At 38.7% G+C, this 15,326-nt stretch overlaps 1 protein-coding gene across 1 annotated transcript in view; it reads left to right on the top strand.

Moving 5' to 3' along the window:
* Positions 1–459: 459 nt before the first annotated feature.
* The window catches only part of elna (elastin a), a 51,723-nt gene continuing 36,856 nt past the window's right edge, over positions 460–15,326 (top strand). The window contains exons 1-5 of the mRNA XM_014005190.1: positions 460–742; positions 10,289–10,357; positions 10,826–10,873; positions 12,193–12,321; positions 12,481–12,507. Coding sequence (XP_013860644.1) covers positions 664–742; positions 10,289–10,357; positions 10,826–10,873; positions 12,193–12,321; positions 12,481–12,507 — 352 coding nt within the window. The 5' untranslated portion in view covers positions 460–663. The remainder of the gene's footprint in view (positions 743–10,288; positions 10,358–10,825; positions 10,874–12,192; positions 12,322–12,480; positions 12,508–15,326) is intronic.

Genomic DNA, 15,326 nt, shown 5'->3' on the forward strand with positions numbered 1-15,326 from the left:
TTAACAGATTACATTTGCACAAGTCACAAATATTTCTTTGATCTCTGTCATCCATGATGTTACCAGATTTTGTTGAGGTTCACAGCACTGAGTGTGTTGGTTCTGTTTTGTGAACACATGCTCCTTTTTCCTTCTACAATTTTTTTTCTATTTTTTTAGTTCTTTCTTTAATAATAATAATACGTTTTGCTAAAGCTTTTACTGWCAATAAGCTACAGATTTGAGCCACAAATAGCAGGTAATTCTTTTGGTATGCGGTTTGCTCTTCCTCACTTTCTTTCTTCCCAGTTGCAGATAAGTTGCTACACATCCACACAAATGTTTGGCAGACAGTTCAATTCCTTCTGGATAGGGGGAAAGGAGAAGGGGGGGGGGGTCGTCTGTGTTTGTATGTGTGTGCGTGTCCCCCTCTCTTTTCCTGCTGGCAGCAGTCTATGTGTTGGCAGGAGTAACCAGAATAAAAACACCAGACACAGAGGGAGAAAAAGCAAAGTGATCCAYTGTACAAGAGTCGTTGCCCTCTTGTAATTACACTGAGTCCTGTATCTTTTTTTTCCTTTCTCACTTACTTCATCTCTCTTTGAGACCTGGGGGAAAGTGGTAATTAGCTAGAAGAGAATAAAACCAGCTGATCGGGAGAGGAGTGGTGCATTCTGGAGCGAGATGGCTAACAGAAACCTTCTCCTGCTCCTCTGCGGACTCTTCCTCCTCTCAGCGCTGATTCAGCCCTCTCTTCAAGGAGGTAAGCGTGCCACAGGTGAACACAGACATGACCTTTGCTGTATCAGTTGCACACTCAGAACAGGTGCATTTTAGTTTTTCTGTTTTGGTATTTTCTCCTTTTTGTAATAGGACGTATCATCATTTATCAAACATTTTCCAAAGGTGATGCTGTTTAGCTGTGGGTCAGAGAGCTTTAAAAGGAAAGTTTTATTTTTGAGCGAAACTTTATTTGCTGTATTTTTACAACCTCACTATAAAACAATYCAAAGGCTTAATTTAGAGCAAACTTTGTTGCATTTAACAATTTATAAAATGTGTGGTTTAACAGTTGGTCTGCTAATTGTTTTGATAATCAATAATAATTTATCATAAAACTGTGGAAAACCCTGYAATGATTGCAGCGTTAAATGTCTTTTTGCAGGTTTGTGTCTCATTTCTGTACAGTTAGAAGTGAGGTGCAGGATTGTCCAGTAGCTTTCCATATCATAATCTGATGTTTGTGTCCAATGACTTTATTCTTTTAGCAGGTTTAACAGTAACACAGAAAAGCTACACTCACGCTTTGATAACAGTTTGGACCTACCGTCTGATGTCATGGAATAACAAGTGTAATCTAATTTTAACATAACAGCCTTGTTTCTCAGGGATGTGTATTTTTTAAATCAAATTCACATAGTCAAATTGACTCCTGCACACACACACACACACACACATGCACATATGTGTGTGTTCACTTGGCTGCAGAGCCTGTCCTAAAAAATGTCAGGAGGAGAATGTTCCAGCTGGCCCGAGTCTCTGCTCAGAAAAACCACGCAGTTTAAATTCACCCCCGATGAACCCCTGACAGTATAATAGACTCTATCCGAGAGTCGCAGTCAAAAACCTACGACCAGGTCTTCTGCTGCTGCTGCAGTCTGAAGTTTTGCTTTATCTGGTTCAGCGAGGGAGGAAAGAGATATTTAACACGCATTTTCCCCCCACTCTATCATCCTGTTTCTCTTGTCTATTTGCATTGCTCTGATTAGTTCTCAGTCTGTGTTTTGGCTGCAGCTTCTCTGACTTATTTAACCCCCGAGTGGAAAACATGTTATTCATCTGGAGTGGAAATGCCTGAAAAGAATTCAATTTATTTATTTAATTTAACGATTCAAAGTCACAGCCATTTAATTTCCCTCTCTTTTGAAAATCCCAGCATTCTTAGCATGTTGGAAGTTTCCTAAAATAAATACCGGCGTTGCAAACTGTGACGCCTCATTTATTTTAGCTGCCTGAATTATTTGTTTTAATTTTAGGGGCCATGGTGGCTCAGTGGTYAGTGCAGTGGTTTTATAATTCTGTGGCTGCAGGTTTGAGCCCAGATTACATCTGAACTCTGTCAGTAAAAATATCCAACATGTAAAGGATCTTACAACAGACTCACCAGCACAACTTCAATCTCAAGTATGTGTTGAATCCATCGACATCAAACACTTCTGTTGGACTTAAACTAGACCCATCAATGTGCGCACTTTGACCTGAATAAAAATAATAATAGTAAATTAAAACTATTAAAAAAACTATGGGCATGGCACAAAGGATCTGTGAAAAACATGAACCCTCATTAACACCTGATCCACCCATTTTAGCGCCTCTRGAGCTTGAGAAACTCAACCTTTGAATGAAGGTGGAGTGCCAGAGCTGTCTCAAAGCTTTCCATCAACCAGTGTGAATGACTTATGTTCTCAGAGGAAACATCTGCTAAGTTTGTTACATGTACCCCTCCCATGCTGGTCCACGTCTGTGTGCAGGTAATAAAGTGTTTGTTGGGAGTCTCTAGTCTAATTGGATGAGCAAAGCGAACTTGCTTTATGATTTCAGACATTTCAAATAGTTGCGGGAAATTAAAAAAAAGGTTTATCAAGCAACTCACCTTGGCGCCTCAGTGAATGCATACACAATCGGTTAACTTATATTAGACATTAGTTTAATTTAAAATATTTGCACCAATACTGGCATCATTCTTCCTGGCAGAAATWGGTTCTGAGCTCAGATGAAACGGAGAAAAATAGCTGTTTTGTTCCTTCATAGTCTCTAAAGACAAGAAGCGGTTCTTTAAGGGTTTTCTTTTTTTTCTTTTTCTGGAAGCCAGTTCACAACTTTTGGAAATGACCAAATCTGCCCTGAGAAATTGAAGACATAAATCAGTGAAACATGCGGAGCATGTGGTTGAGTTTAGGGATACCAGCACAGACTGAATGGCAAAGAGTCACAMAACTCTAAGAAGTGAAGGAGAGGCTCAGCATCACACTGAGAGAGTGGTCCTTATGGTTCTTTTTGATGTAACTTTTTGACTCTACACAATGTTAGCAAGGTTGGGTGCCAGCTGCCAGCATACTGGATTCGTGTGACATTTACTGTGTRCATTCATCACTTTATTAATTTATAAAAACAGACTATTTCAACCACCAGCTCAAGAAAAGCTTTTATCTCTGTATTTTCTTTTTACTTGAGCCACTGTATTGCAAGATCCACAATTTAATTTGTTGCTCTAGTTGGTTGATGTATTCTGAATCAGTCTCACTTCATTCTGTCATTAGTTGGTAGGACCTGTTTTGTTTTAAGCACAGACTGAACAGTGTGTCGTTTCTCTTTCTGTCRCCACAATGAGCAAACTCACAGGAAAGATCTGATAATTGTTTTACATCAGATGTCCAGGAGCCTCCGGTTTACAAAACCACCTCCCTTTGAYTGAGCAACATTTTGTTGTGCTTCACTCAGATGTGAATTTTTAAAAAKTGTAAAAAAACTGGACAGTTCTCCTCACATTTTACAGTTTTACAATAAATGAGTGGGAAGTCCCACATAGTCTGACACCAACAACAAGAGGTAATTATTGCCATGTTGGCAGTTTTTACTGTAAAAACTGCTGAGTGGTTTTCATGGTTTAAACCAGAGAATCGATGTCTTAGCATGATTGTCATTTTTATGTATTTTTGTGTAAATCTATTAGACTTTTTATATAGATGGATGGATGGATGGATATTTAGTTCTGCTCCTTGTGTTTTATTTTGATTTAATTTTGTGCCATCAGTCACTTCTCCTCAGTCAGCAGGCCATGCCCATTTACACCTGTGCTCGTTTCACCTGTCACAGCTGCAGCCACTTCTCTCATCAGCCTCAGTCCTTTTAATCCCCCCTCAGCTTCACTCCCCTCACCATTTGAGCATCACTGGTCTACAGCTTCATGCATTTATTTGCTGCCACAACCACCTTTTGTTTTTGTTCAAATAAAGATTAGTTTGATTGTATTTAAAGCTCCTCGTGTCAGTCTACATCCTTGGGCCCAACCAACCACCTCCTGAAACCGTGACATGCGAACAGTTACTGCAAGTCATTAGTAAGGTTCTCAGTGCCCGTCTTTATTTATGACTGATCTGTGATTTGTTTAGTGCTTACTGCTGTGTTTTGGATAAATGTCAGTCTCAACGTTTCTCAGTCCTGTGTRTGTTTGGTCTGCGTCCGTCCGGTGCCAAATGCTGAGAGAGGCAGCACATTAAACAGGATGATTCATTTCACTCAACCCTCACCAGGCTGGGAGCTATCAGGAGCAGGCCAGGAGTCTGGGCCGGCTCCTGTTGGAAATGTTTGTATTCTTCTCTTGCAACTATTTATGCCCCGAAAAATAGTTTAAATGGCAGGAAATGTGGATGCTTTTTCTCTCGTTTTTTTTATTATTTTTTATGAAAAACCCATAACAGATGATGAACTAATGAGAAAATTTGGTAGGAAAACAAAGTTCAGAAGAAATATAGGAAAACTAAATGATGTGTGCTTATGTGAATAGTTTAGAAGCTGACACAACCACTTTATCAGGTTTTTTTAAGCCTTACTGTGGGTAAGGTGAGGCAACATATGTAAAATTATATTAGCAATGAATAATGACTGTAGTCTCTTGTGCTTTTGACATTTTTACTGTACTACACCGCAGCATGACAACATAAATCCATCTCCAGGTTCATAACACAAACTGTTCCTTCCACAGGCTTCCAGGGATTTCATGTGTTTCAAACTGTGGCTTTTTCCCTTCACGATGATCATCTCTACAGTACTTTCAGAGCAGAGAGTCCATATCGGTTCCAAAACTAATTTAATTTTAAATCTAGCTTCTTTAGTTTCAAAGGCACAACTTGCCTAATCTTGTAATGATTCCCTGTCGACTTCTGGTGGAAAAGCTTCCCTCAAAATGTTGAAAGGTAAAAAAAAAAAAAAGACAAGGTTTCAATCCTGTCTTTAATTCTCATTTCAGCGCTTTAGGGAAGCAACATCAGGACAGGGTTGGGCACGTTTAGAGAGGAATGGTAAAGCCAGATGGTTTCTTTATTTAGACTTCATTTTGTGAGATTCACTTTAAATTTTTGTCTTTTATTCGTACAGCTACTATAAAAACAGTTGCTGAACTGCAACATTGCTTTGGTTGTCGTATGAGAAGTGGTTCTTACTGTAAATAAAACCTTTTGATAAAACATTTTTATTGATCAAACCTTTTTATTTAAATGTGTTTGGGGTTGTTCACAGCAGCAAGAGGTGAGAGTCAGCTCCTTCAAGTGGGCGATATTTAGTTTTTTGGCATTGATCCAGTAGGGCTATCATAGATTATAATACTGATACTTGTCATGTTGATTGAATGTGATTTTGAGTTTACTTAGTTGATAATGATAATATACTGAAAATTTTATGCAAGTAAAACTGTTTTGTAAATTTTTTTTGTTTTGACTACTTCAGAAAGGTTTTCTGCATGACTTCCTGTGCTGGCTGTGGTTGCAGTGCAGTGAGTCGTTTTAAAGAGAATACCGTCATCGCTCATTTTGTGTGGTTTTGTGAAAGTGTTGTGTTTGCGCTCACATGAATTAGTTTTATTTCCCCAACATTTAAGCTAATTGTCATCCCCAGCAGTCGGTCGTAAAACAACCACAGCACAGGGTCGGGGAAATGTCATTACTCACCAGCTTGTTGTGAAGGCAGTAAAACTACGTTTGTTTAGAGTAAGAACGAGCAATTGTGAAAATTGCCAGTTAATGCGTGCGGTGCTGTGGAAAAATGTTTCATTGGCTCAAATCTGATTTAAAAACAAAATAAGTTCTGACTTAATAATTCCTAACTTATTTATTGAGCCATTATTTTTTGGTTATACTGTAATTACATCTATCTGTCGTAAAATCAACATTTGTAGCCAGGACTAGTGTTTCACTTAGTTTGTGATAAATAATAGTGTTTTCTGTGAGCTTTAAAAACTGTTGATTCTGATTTATTTTGGCAGCTAAACAGCTGATTAAAAAATTCATTTGTTTATTTTCCAAGGTAATATTCAAAACCTGATATCAGGTCAAAAAAAAGCAAAGAGCTCATCAAAATGCCWTGGTTTTACTCACTAGAGGCTAGAATACTTCCATGTGCGTACACTGCATAAATATACTGCAAATTCTGCAGAAGAAAAGGCTGCATGTATATTCAAGCTGTAAGCTTGAATATTAATTTCATTCTGGAATTTGAATTCTTTAAATTTATCTGCAMTTGTGCTTCTTCATTAGATGTTAAATTAAATGGAAAACAAAACAAATCCAACAAATGCACTTTTATCAGTAATGGTATTTTATTGTAAAATGATTTAAGTATAATCTAAGAATATAACCTTAACACCATCTCAGTGTGCTTTCACAGGACACGAAAACTGCACTAATGTAATATTTGTCTTGAAATAAATCAACCTTGTTTGCATTTTTGTTCACATTAACGAATGTCATTTCWTTAGTCTGTACTGTAATTTTTACTTCATGGGTTTATAGGTGTTTAGTTTTGTGTTTCAAGTTTTATTTCCATGTTTGTTTTTTATGGTGTTTAGTTTCTTTGTGCCATTTCCTCRGTCAGTTTCCCACTCCCCTGTCCTGGCTGTCACACCTTTTCTCACCTGCTCCCTSTTTTATTTCACTTATATAAGTACATTTATCATTCCCAGGCTGTAACCCCACATATCTGTTGGAAACATTTTTTATCTGAATCCAACTGTCTTTATTTTGAAAGAGCTCATAACTCAATGATTGAGACTCATAAGACCGCATTCAAATTAAAAGGTGCGTTAAAAAAATCAGGGACATCACTGTTAACATGTGGCTGCTTCTTTGTAATCATAACAGTCAATAGGATCTTCAATAAGTTACAGCAGTCATTGCTGTTTAACTGCAAAAAATGTCATAGTTCTTAGCCTTTTACTCTTGCAGCAGGTAGTAAATTTACCTGTTTCCTGGACGTTCTTGTTCAGTTTGTCTCTGAAGATCAGCTGATGGTTTTTGCAGATAAGATCTGTTCGAAGCACAAAAAGGACACTATTCAGTCTGCTGTGTGAGTTATTATTGTGAATGTCTCTTCCACTGACATCAAACATTAAACGTGTGGCTTTTATAGACATTTCAGAAAATCTGGCTTTGACTTTTTTTGCTGTAATATATTTGCAGGAGCATATAGCTGTCATACGTTATGATGGGCGGGTTAATATTATAACTCTGTCGTCTTTATTGATAGTGACGTGTCCTTCATGCACTGGCTCTGCTTACCAGCTCATATACTGTATATGAGCTATGAGAGCCATGAGATCCCGTTTACAGTAGTTGTATTTATAGAACCAGAGTCTAAGCAGCAGGAACGTATGGTTTTTTTYTCGTGTTTTCTTCCTCTGAGGCAAACACAGGTTCATTTGCATCAGTTGCTTTTTAACCAAGATGAAGAAGAATAGGCAAAGGGAAGRAGATGTTTATTGCAAACATGTGATAATGAGGGGAGGCAAGCCTGGCAAGTCGTATTAAACTACATACAGCCGTGTGTCACTATGAACAGCCTAAGTCAAATTTTGAATGACTAACCTTTTGAAATTAAACAACTCTTTGTAAAGAACAGGTTTACAATGTTCGGCTCCCTTMAAAGAGCTGTAAATCCCATCACTAACCAACAGCCTGTGCCACTCGCTGTATGTTTTATTGCACCTGATTGGTTGCATGCAGCATGATCTCAACACAGTTTTGACTATATCCTGCACTTTGTTGGTTAGGGGGGTGGGACCTTTCTAGACAGGAGCCGGCTTTCATCACTTGCATATATGAGCTGGCAAGTAGATGGCGTGCTAAATGAAGCCAGAGAAAGGCAACATTCACATCGCCRTTTATTTAAAAAAATAATAACAAATAAATCTGTGATGCTAAGTGAGCAGACGCAGGTGTGAGATGATGGTGTAAACTAAACAGACGACCAAACTCAAAAACAGATTAGAACTAAAAAACAAATCCTTATGAGAAGTAAAGTTTCCACAGAATGAGACAAGAACGAAAGCAGGAACGAATTACACGTAATGGGCTGAACATTTCTCATAAACACAGGCAATCTTAGAGTTAACCAAAACAAAAAAGAAAACAAGGCTAGCCTCACAAGTTTAATGAAGCATGGATGATAACAGCAGCTGCGTGTTAGAGACGGGTCGACCACACCTCGTCACTGATTATTTGGAGGTGTGCCTTACAGGGAGCAGACAGAGTGCAGGATTTTTGCAGAGTTAGGAATTGGTTTCCTGCTTCAGTTTAAACGTCATCTCTGTGTCATTTTACTATTCTMGTGATGAATCATGCACAGTGTGTTAACAGTCCAGGTTACATCTATTCTTTTCATATTTAACCAGAAACAATAAAGGGTTTGTACACATAAGAATATATTTAGTATCCCTACCTTTGCATAAATTTTATACCACAAATGAATCAGATGTACTGTTTTATTTTAATTAGGTTTTAAATRAGGTAACTTTAACTTTCCTCAAAGACAAGAGGTGAATTTTTAACTTAAGTCTTTAGATGGTTTCTTGGCCAAGTTAATTCTGTGGCACACTTGAGATGCATGGTTTTAGTGAACCCTGTGCACTCCACTAAAATGATGTGATTCCAAAGGAACAGGCTCACTGTTCCACCTAACTGCCAAGACAGGAAATCCTTTTGATTGTAAATTGAATGAGCGAAGCCGAGAAAGCTCCCTCCACACCCACGGTGAGGTCTCTGCACTGAGGTCCATCCGAGCTGTTGGCATGAACAAACTGTCAGACGCTCATAAACACAAACACKCTCGCATCTGTTGCATTTATTTTCTTAGCTGTTTGCTAATCAGATGCAGAGCCAGGGGGTTTTCTACTCTTTGTCTTGTAGTCTCAAGGAYGTTTAGTTTTTTTCACTTAGGCCAAACCGCAAGAAATTGGATCAGTTCTTCCATTGTTTAGCTCTCTGATTTTTACGGTTTTTGTTGATACTTCGGTGTTAATGGGAGGGAAATACCATTTTTCCTACTTTTAATATGAGCATACCAGCTGGAAACCCATCTTGATTCCATTTTTTGCTTGCTTGTTTGTTAAAAAAACWAACATTCTTCCCTTCAGACCCCAGTTTTGAAAAATCTGAGTTGACCCCAAACAAATTAGAGGTATATTAACAAGCTTGAAGTGAGCAGCACCAACTTGCAGATGATCATAACCCCATGCAGTCATCTCATCACGTCTACATTCAGTAAACATGGCAGGGTTTCAATCGTTTTGTATCATTGCGGCCATCTGTGTGTTTTCATGACCACTGAGTGACACAAACTGCTTATTTTCTGATTTTTATTGTGGCACAAATCCAGTAAACATGCCTGAGTCCATTAGAGGAAAATGTCAGTCAATTTGTAGCAGCGTGCCAGCATGATGAATATTCTCTACAGCTATGTCTAATCGTCATGCCACGCAATGTTGACCACACTCTGTGGTCAGTAAGACTTCACACAATATTCCTCTAATAAACACATGAACGCCTTTGACATGTGGTTTAAATCGATCATCCTCTCAGACCATATAAAGCCATTAAACACAATCAGTCTGGTCCAGCAGCTCTGTTTTCTCGTTTTCATTGTGATTGTGTGATACGAACCAGGTTTAATTAGACATTTATACAGTATAACTTTGTAATTGAGGTCTTAGCTCACCTCTCCCATTAGACTTAGCTGTTGGTTGTTCCAGAGCTACTTTGAGTCATTCTTTTTTTAATCCCCTCGTCTTTTTAAAGATCCTGTTATTCCTTACACACTTGAGGCCATATAGACCAGAATCCAGAACGGCCGTCTCAGGAGATCCTTTGAGTCGCAGCCAGAAATCAAGCGAGAATTAAAGCTGGAGCAGATTTCTGAAATAAATTTTCCAACTTAGGTACCTCACCAAAAACTAATCAAAGCCCAATTCCCTACCTATAAAATTCTGCTTTATTTTTTTCTTTTCTTTCATTTTTACTTTTGCTCTGGTTCAAGCAGATGATGTGGTGCTCCAGCTTCTTCAACGCAACCTTGATGTGTGCCAGATGTGCACATCAAGGACAAAATTCAGTGTTTTTTCCTGGCTCAGGGATAATGAATGCAAATGAGAATGTTTGTCGTATGAATGAGGTTGTTCAAAGATTAAACAAAACAAAACRAAACAAAAATGCGTATCTCACATCAGTGATGGAAGATGACTCTTTGATTTTCTGTTTTCCAGGTGTTTATGTACCACCTGGTACTGGCATCGGACCAGGAGGCACCGGTCCAGGTCCTGGATACTTTCCAGGTAAGAGCTGTTTAAGTGAACACATCCACAACAAACTAATCTATGGTTTTTGCAAAGTATAAAAGAACAGCAACTACTGTGGAGCAGAAAACACAGCTTGAGAGTGATCAGAACATTTTGGGCTATCAGTTAAAAGACAATTACTAAAACATTTATAATAAAACCTTGTAAATTATTATAGAAAATTTGAATACAAAAAGGCATTATTAATGTACATTTATATGCGTCACGTGTACAATATAGCTTTTTTTTTAAATACAAGAGAACTTTAACTACATTGATGGTTACATTGATTCTCAGCATTGTTATGACCCTTGGTATGAAATAACATGTACACATGAATAAAAATGACATGTGATCCAACTGTACTCTCTGAAAGAAGCCTAAAGTTATCTGACTTTATGATTAATCGTTGACCCATAAACTGTTCAAATAACTATAACCTGCATGACTGTTGTTGTTTTTTAGGCTCAACTGGACAATTCCCTGCAGCCTATAAACCAGCTAAAGCTGCAGGTGAGTGGAAGAGACTTAAAATTTGTGATTGTCTCTCTCTTGTTTGTTGGAAAATGGGTACCATAAAATATAAAAACAACAAGTTTCTTTTCAGCATTGTACACGCTGAACTGTGTAAAAGTTGTCTAGATATATTTAAACTGGACATCTTCCCTCAGCTATGGTCACCTTCATGCAGGTTTGACTTCTGCAAGTTTATTTCCTAAAACATTTCATTGGCACTTTGTTTCTGGTAATGTCAGTCAAATGGCCAGTGCCTCCAGTCATGATGAATACTGTCTGTAATTTGTCACTTCATACCTTCATGGCAGATGCTGAAGCACAGTTCAGTTTCAAAGCAGGTCACCACCTGGGTGCAAAATCTCAGCACGGATCCAGCTCCTGTTTGTTGAGATAGTTGAAAAGTACCAGAGCTGCAGGAAGTGTGATGTGATATCTTATTAAAAAACTGACATTTTTATATCTTTTGAAATATTAACCAGTATTAGGTTAAAAACTTACTGTTGGAAAAAGATCTTCCTGTCAGCTTTGATTTGCTCAAGTTCAGTAGAAAAGACGCAGCAAGCCTTGGATTGAAAACTGTGACTAATTTAATATTAGGATAATACTGTAACTGTGGTAATAAACAGTGTTTTAGAGCCAACTGGTGTCATTAAGATAATTTGCTGGTAGACTAAAAAAAATGTTTTTGGACCTATTACTCTTTTTTCATTTGCACTCTTGTCACTAAGATTAATGTTCTCTCACATCCAGAATAAAGGTAATAAGCATAAAAAAACATGATTCTGTTATTAATGGGTTTTTATTTTGTAAAGGACAGAGAAGCTCATCATCATCTTCTTTAGAGGATAATTTATCTAATAAATATTTTATTTCTTCTGAGACAAATGAAAAATGTCTCAAGACAGTTTCCAGACTAAAATTTGCACTTTTAAGGCTCCTTAACTGACTCATTTTATTGCCTCAATGGATAAATGATACTGACATACTCCCCACATTTTTTAAGTACCAAAAGGAATCATTTCGCTTTGGACTGGTGGAAAACTCTTTTTGCATTGTGCAGTGGTGCTGCCAGAAATTTATTCTAATAAGCTGGTTATGTGAGGGAGTCTTTTTTTTAATTTGAAAGAAATTTATGTTATTATTTTAACTCCCATTTGCTCAACTGCAAAGGTTTCTGACCAAGGGGGGCCACTGAGTGAATTTTTTAGGGGTGGTCTTTGCCCTCCTGGTCCCTAACTGGTGGCATCCCTRCAGTGTGAGCCAGTGGTGATGACTTCAGAGGGTCACAGTCACATGTTTCTGTTTGACCTCGACAGCAGGAGGTTACGGAGGTGGTGGTCGAGGTGTTGGCCCTGGTGGTCTGGTGCCAGGAGGTGTCGGGACTGGTGGTCTGGTGCCTGGAGGTGTCGGGACTGGTGGCCTTGGCTTTGGTGGCTTGTCAACAGGTATGAATGTAAATAAAACCCTGACTGGGTACTTGTATTCAGACCCAACAGTATTGGCTTCTTTCAAAATAATTCAGTAAATTACATTTTTTTACGTTATAAATCTTTTAGTATAAAACTGAGTATTCCTCTCACCTTTTTTTTTTCCTTTACCAACAGGGCAAGTTGGAAAAGCTCCACAAGCAAGTGAGTTTGAATATTTGATTTTTTTGGGAAATATTAGATTTCTGTTCAAATAAATGGCTTCAAACTTCAAAGTTTAAACCATTGCTGTAAACATGCATTTCTACTCTCTCTACACATCATGACTCTATCTGAGCCACATGGAACATTTTAGTTTTTTTTTACAGCAACAGTTTGAGTGCCATGAAAAGGGAGGAAATGTGATGCATTGTTATGGAGTTGATGAAGTAATGTATAGGCCTGAAGACATTTACAAACCATCAGAATGGGCAGGTCCGCACAGATGGAGGGTAATRGTCTTTTGAGTGGTTGTCACCACATTTTTCTTATCGCTCGTGTGTTTTTTTGTCCGGGTTTGTTTACTCTGGCCTCACAGCTGTTTGGAGCATCCTGAATGGAAACCGCCGCAAGAATCCGCCCTCCCTCACCTCCTGGTGCATGAGGAGTGTCAGGGAACAGATGGTTGTCAGAGAGCAAACAGCCTTCAGCCGCTACCAAACAATGGTGCCAGATCTCTGATTAATGTTGCTGCATTGCTAGACCCTCACAATATGTGGAAACCTCCATGTTGATATTCTTTTCTCCGATACCGCACTGTAAATATTTTCCCTTTGCTGTATTTCAGTATTCGCCCTCTTGGTGCTTCGGCAATGTTTGGCTATCGTTTAATTTCCCAAAGTGCTGCCGATACAATCTCACCCGACCTCTCTGTGTTTACAAAGATAAGGAAACAAGCAATAATCTTGTAGACCTGATAACACATGGAGCAGGCTGCAGAAGGGTCCCCTCTGACTGCCACACCTCCACCCACTTACAAGACTTTCCAAAGTTCCCTTTTGTGAAAATGGCCTAATATCCAGTTTTAGGTGGAAGTTGGTTTTGGCTGGTCCCAGCAGAGCGTTCCTTAAGAAATATTCCTAACTTTCATTTGGACTCCTCCTCTCTCCCTCACAATGTAAAGAACTTAAATTAGTGAGAAAAGGGGAAGCAAGGAACTCTTTGGATGTTTTCTTTTTCTAATCAGAACAATTTGCATTCCTGCATTGCCATAAATAATCCTTACTGATGACAGCTWTTAGAAAAAAGTCCTAAGATTTGTTTTGTCCCATGGCTGTAATGCAATCTTCCACAAGTGGGAATAATTTTCAGTCCATCTGAAGAATAGATCTTGAAGTCCTCACAGCTGAATGTGTTTCTTTATAACTTACAAATATCAATTTTTTTATATAGTTAAACCACTAGTCCTGAACTGGACAGTCTCAGATACATCAGCGTCCTGTGGTCCTAAACCAGAAAGTCTCAGATACAAGAGTTAAACAAATGTGCAGCTCACCTGTTGGATAATCTTACACAGAGATGAGTTATGTCCATTTCGGGAAAGGTATTAACTCATTCTAAATGTGTTTTAAAACCATAWTTAAGAGGCAGGATTCTTTTGTTTTAAGTGTACGCATGCAAACACCAGCGAGTTACAATATCGTGAAAAACATATCCCACATAAAACGAGCTGCCAGTCATCCTGTGATGCAAATCATGTGCTGACATTACATTCCATAAACGCACCTTGCCCGCTCAGTAATGGAGAACAGCAGCTGGATATGTGCGTAGCGTGACTGCAGTGAATTGCAGCGTATAGTTCATGCAGGACCTTGTAAATGTTACACTAATTGTAAAGCCTGTCAGCTTTCAGCTTTGACAATGCACCGGGAAAGTTGGAGAGAGAGAAACTCTGTTCTGGTTACAGCTGTTGGACTCGGTTTCTTTTCCTGTGGTGCTGAAAGCAAAGGTGGATCCAATACTCGAGGTGTAATTGCTAAAACTTGGCTGTCGTAAACCTGCTTCTTGTCTGTTTCATGCAACTTGCAAGCAGTTAAAACAAAACAGGGCTTACTGTTTTCATACGCCCGTCCTGAGACGGGATGTATTATGGTATGTGGAGCCGTCCGTCTGTCCATTTGTCTAGTTTCTTTTCTGAGCTCTAAACTATTAATGTTTTAGAAACATCAAATTTCATGGCTGGATACCTCATGGGTCGAGGATGATGCTTACTGACATCAAAGCTCTATGTCACAGAAAGAGGCCTGAAGGCAGCCCAAGTCCTTTTTGCACTTCAAGGCTTGGCCCAAGCCATTCTGGGTTCAGACCCAGGTTGCATTAGCCCTGGTAAAACCCAGTTCTACACTAATTTCTGGAACCCCAAGAGCTGTGGTTCTAATAGGGCCAAACCACAGCTGTTGAGGTTCGATTTTTCATCAGCTTCTGTTGCCCATCGATTGATTCAATAACTGGGGCGTCATGTCACACAAATGGGACCTGAATTATTAGGAGTGACTGTAATGTTTTTTTTCACATGAGTTCAACTTATCAACTGTAGTAAATCAACAAGAAACAACAAGCTAACATTAGCTACCATTAGCTTACTGTCATCTGTCGATTTACCCTTTCATCATAAGCATCATACTACCAGATGGTGCATTTGTTTCGAGTTGGGTGTAGTTCATTGAATTCACAAATAAAATGGCCGAATGAAACCATGCTGGACCACGCCAGGCCTTACAGTGTAAAATGGTCACTAAACTTGCATGTTTTAGACTGTGAGTATTCATGCAACAAAAAGGAGAATATGTATTCTCCACACAGAAGACCCCAGGTCCAACCCAAGGCTTGAAATCAAGAGCTTCTTGCTGTGAGGCATGAGTGTTAACCTCTGGGCTGCCATCATTCATGATCCTACATGTTGAACTCTTTCTTAATTTTCAGCATAAACATCATTTTCAGTGTAAATTACCTTTAAGCCCACCACCACACTAACAAGTATACTT

Source organism: Austrofundulus limnaeus, unplaced genomic scaffold, assembly GCF_001266775.1.
Source record: "Austrofundulus limnaeus strain Quisiro unplaced genomic scaffold, Austrofundulus_limnaeus-1.0 Scaffold29, whole genome shotgun sequence".
Lineage (NCBI taxonomy): Eukaryota > Metazoa > Chordata > Actinopteri > Cyprinodontiformes > Rivulidae > Austrofundulus > Austrofundulus limnaeus.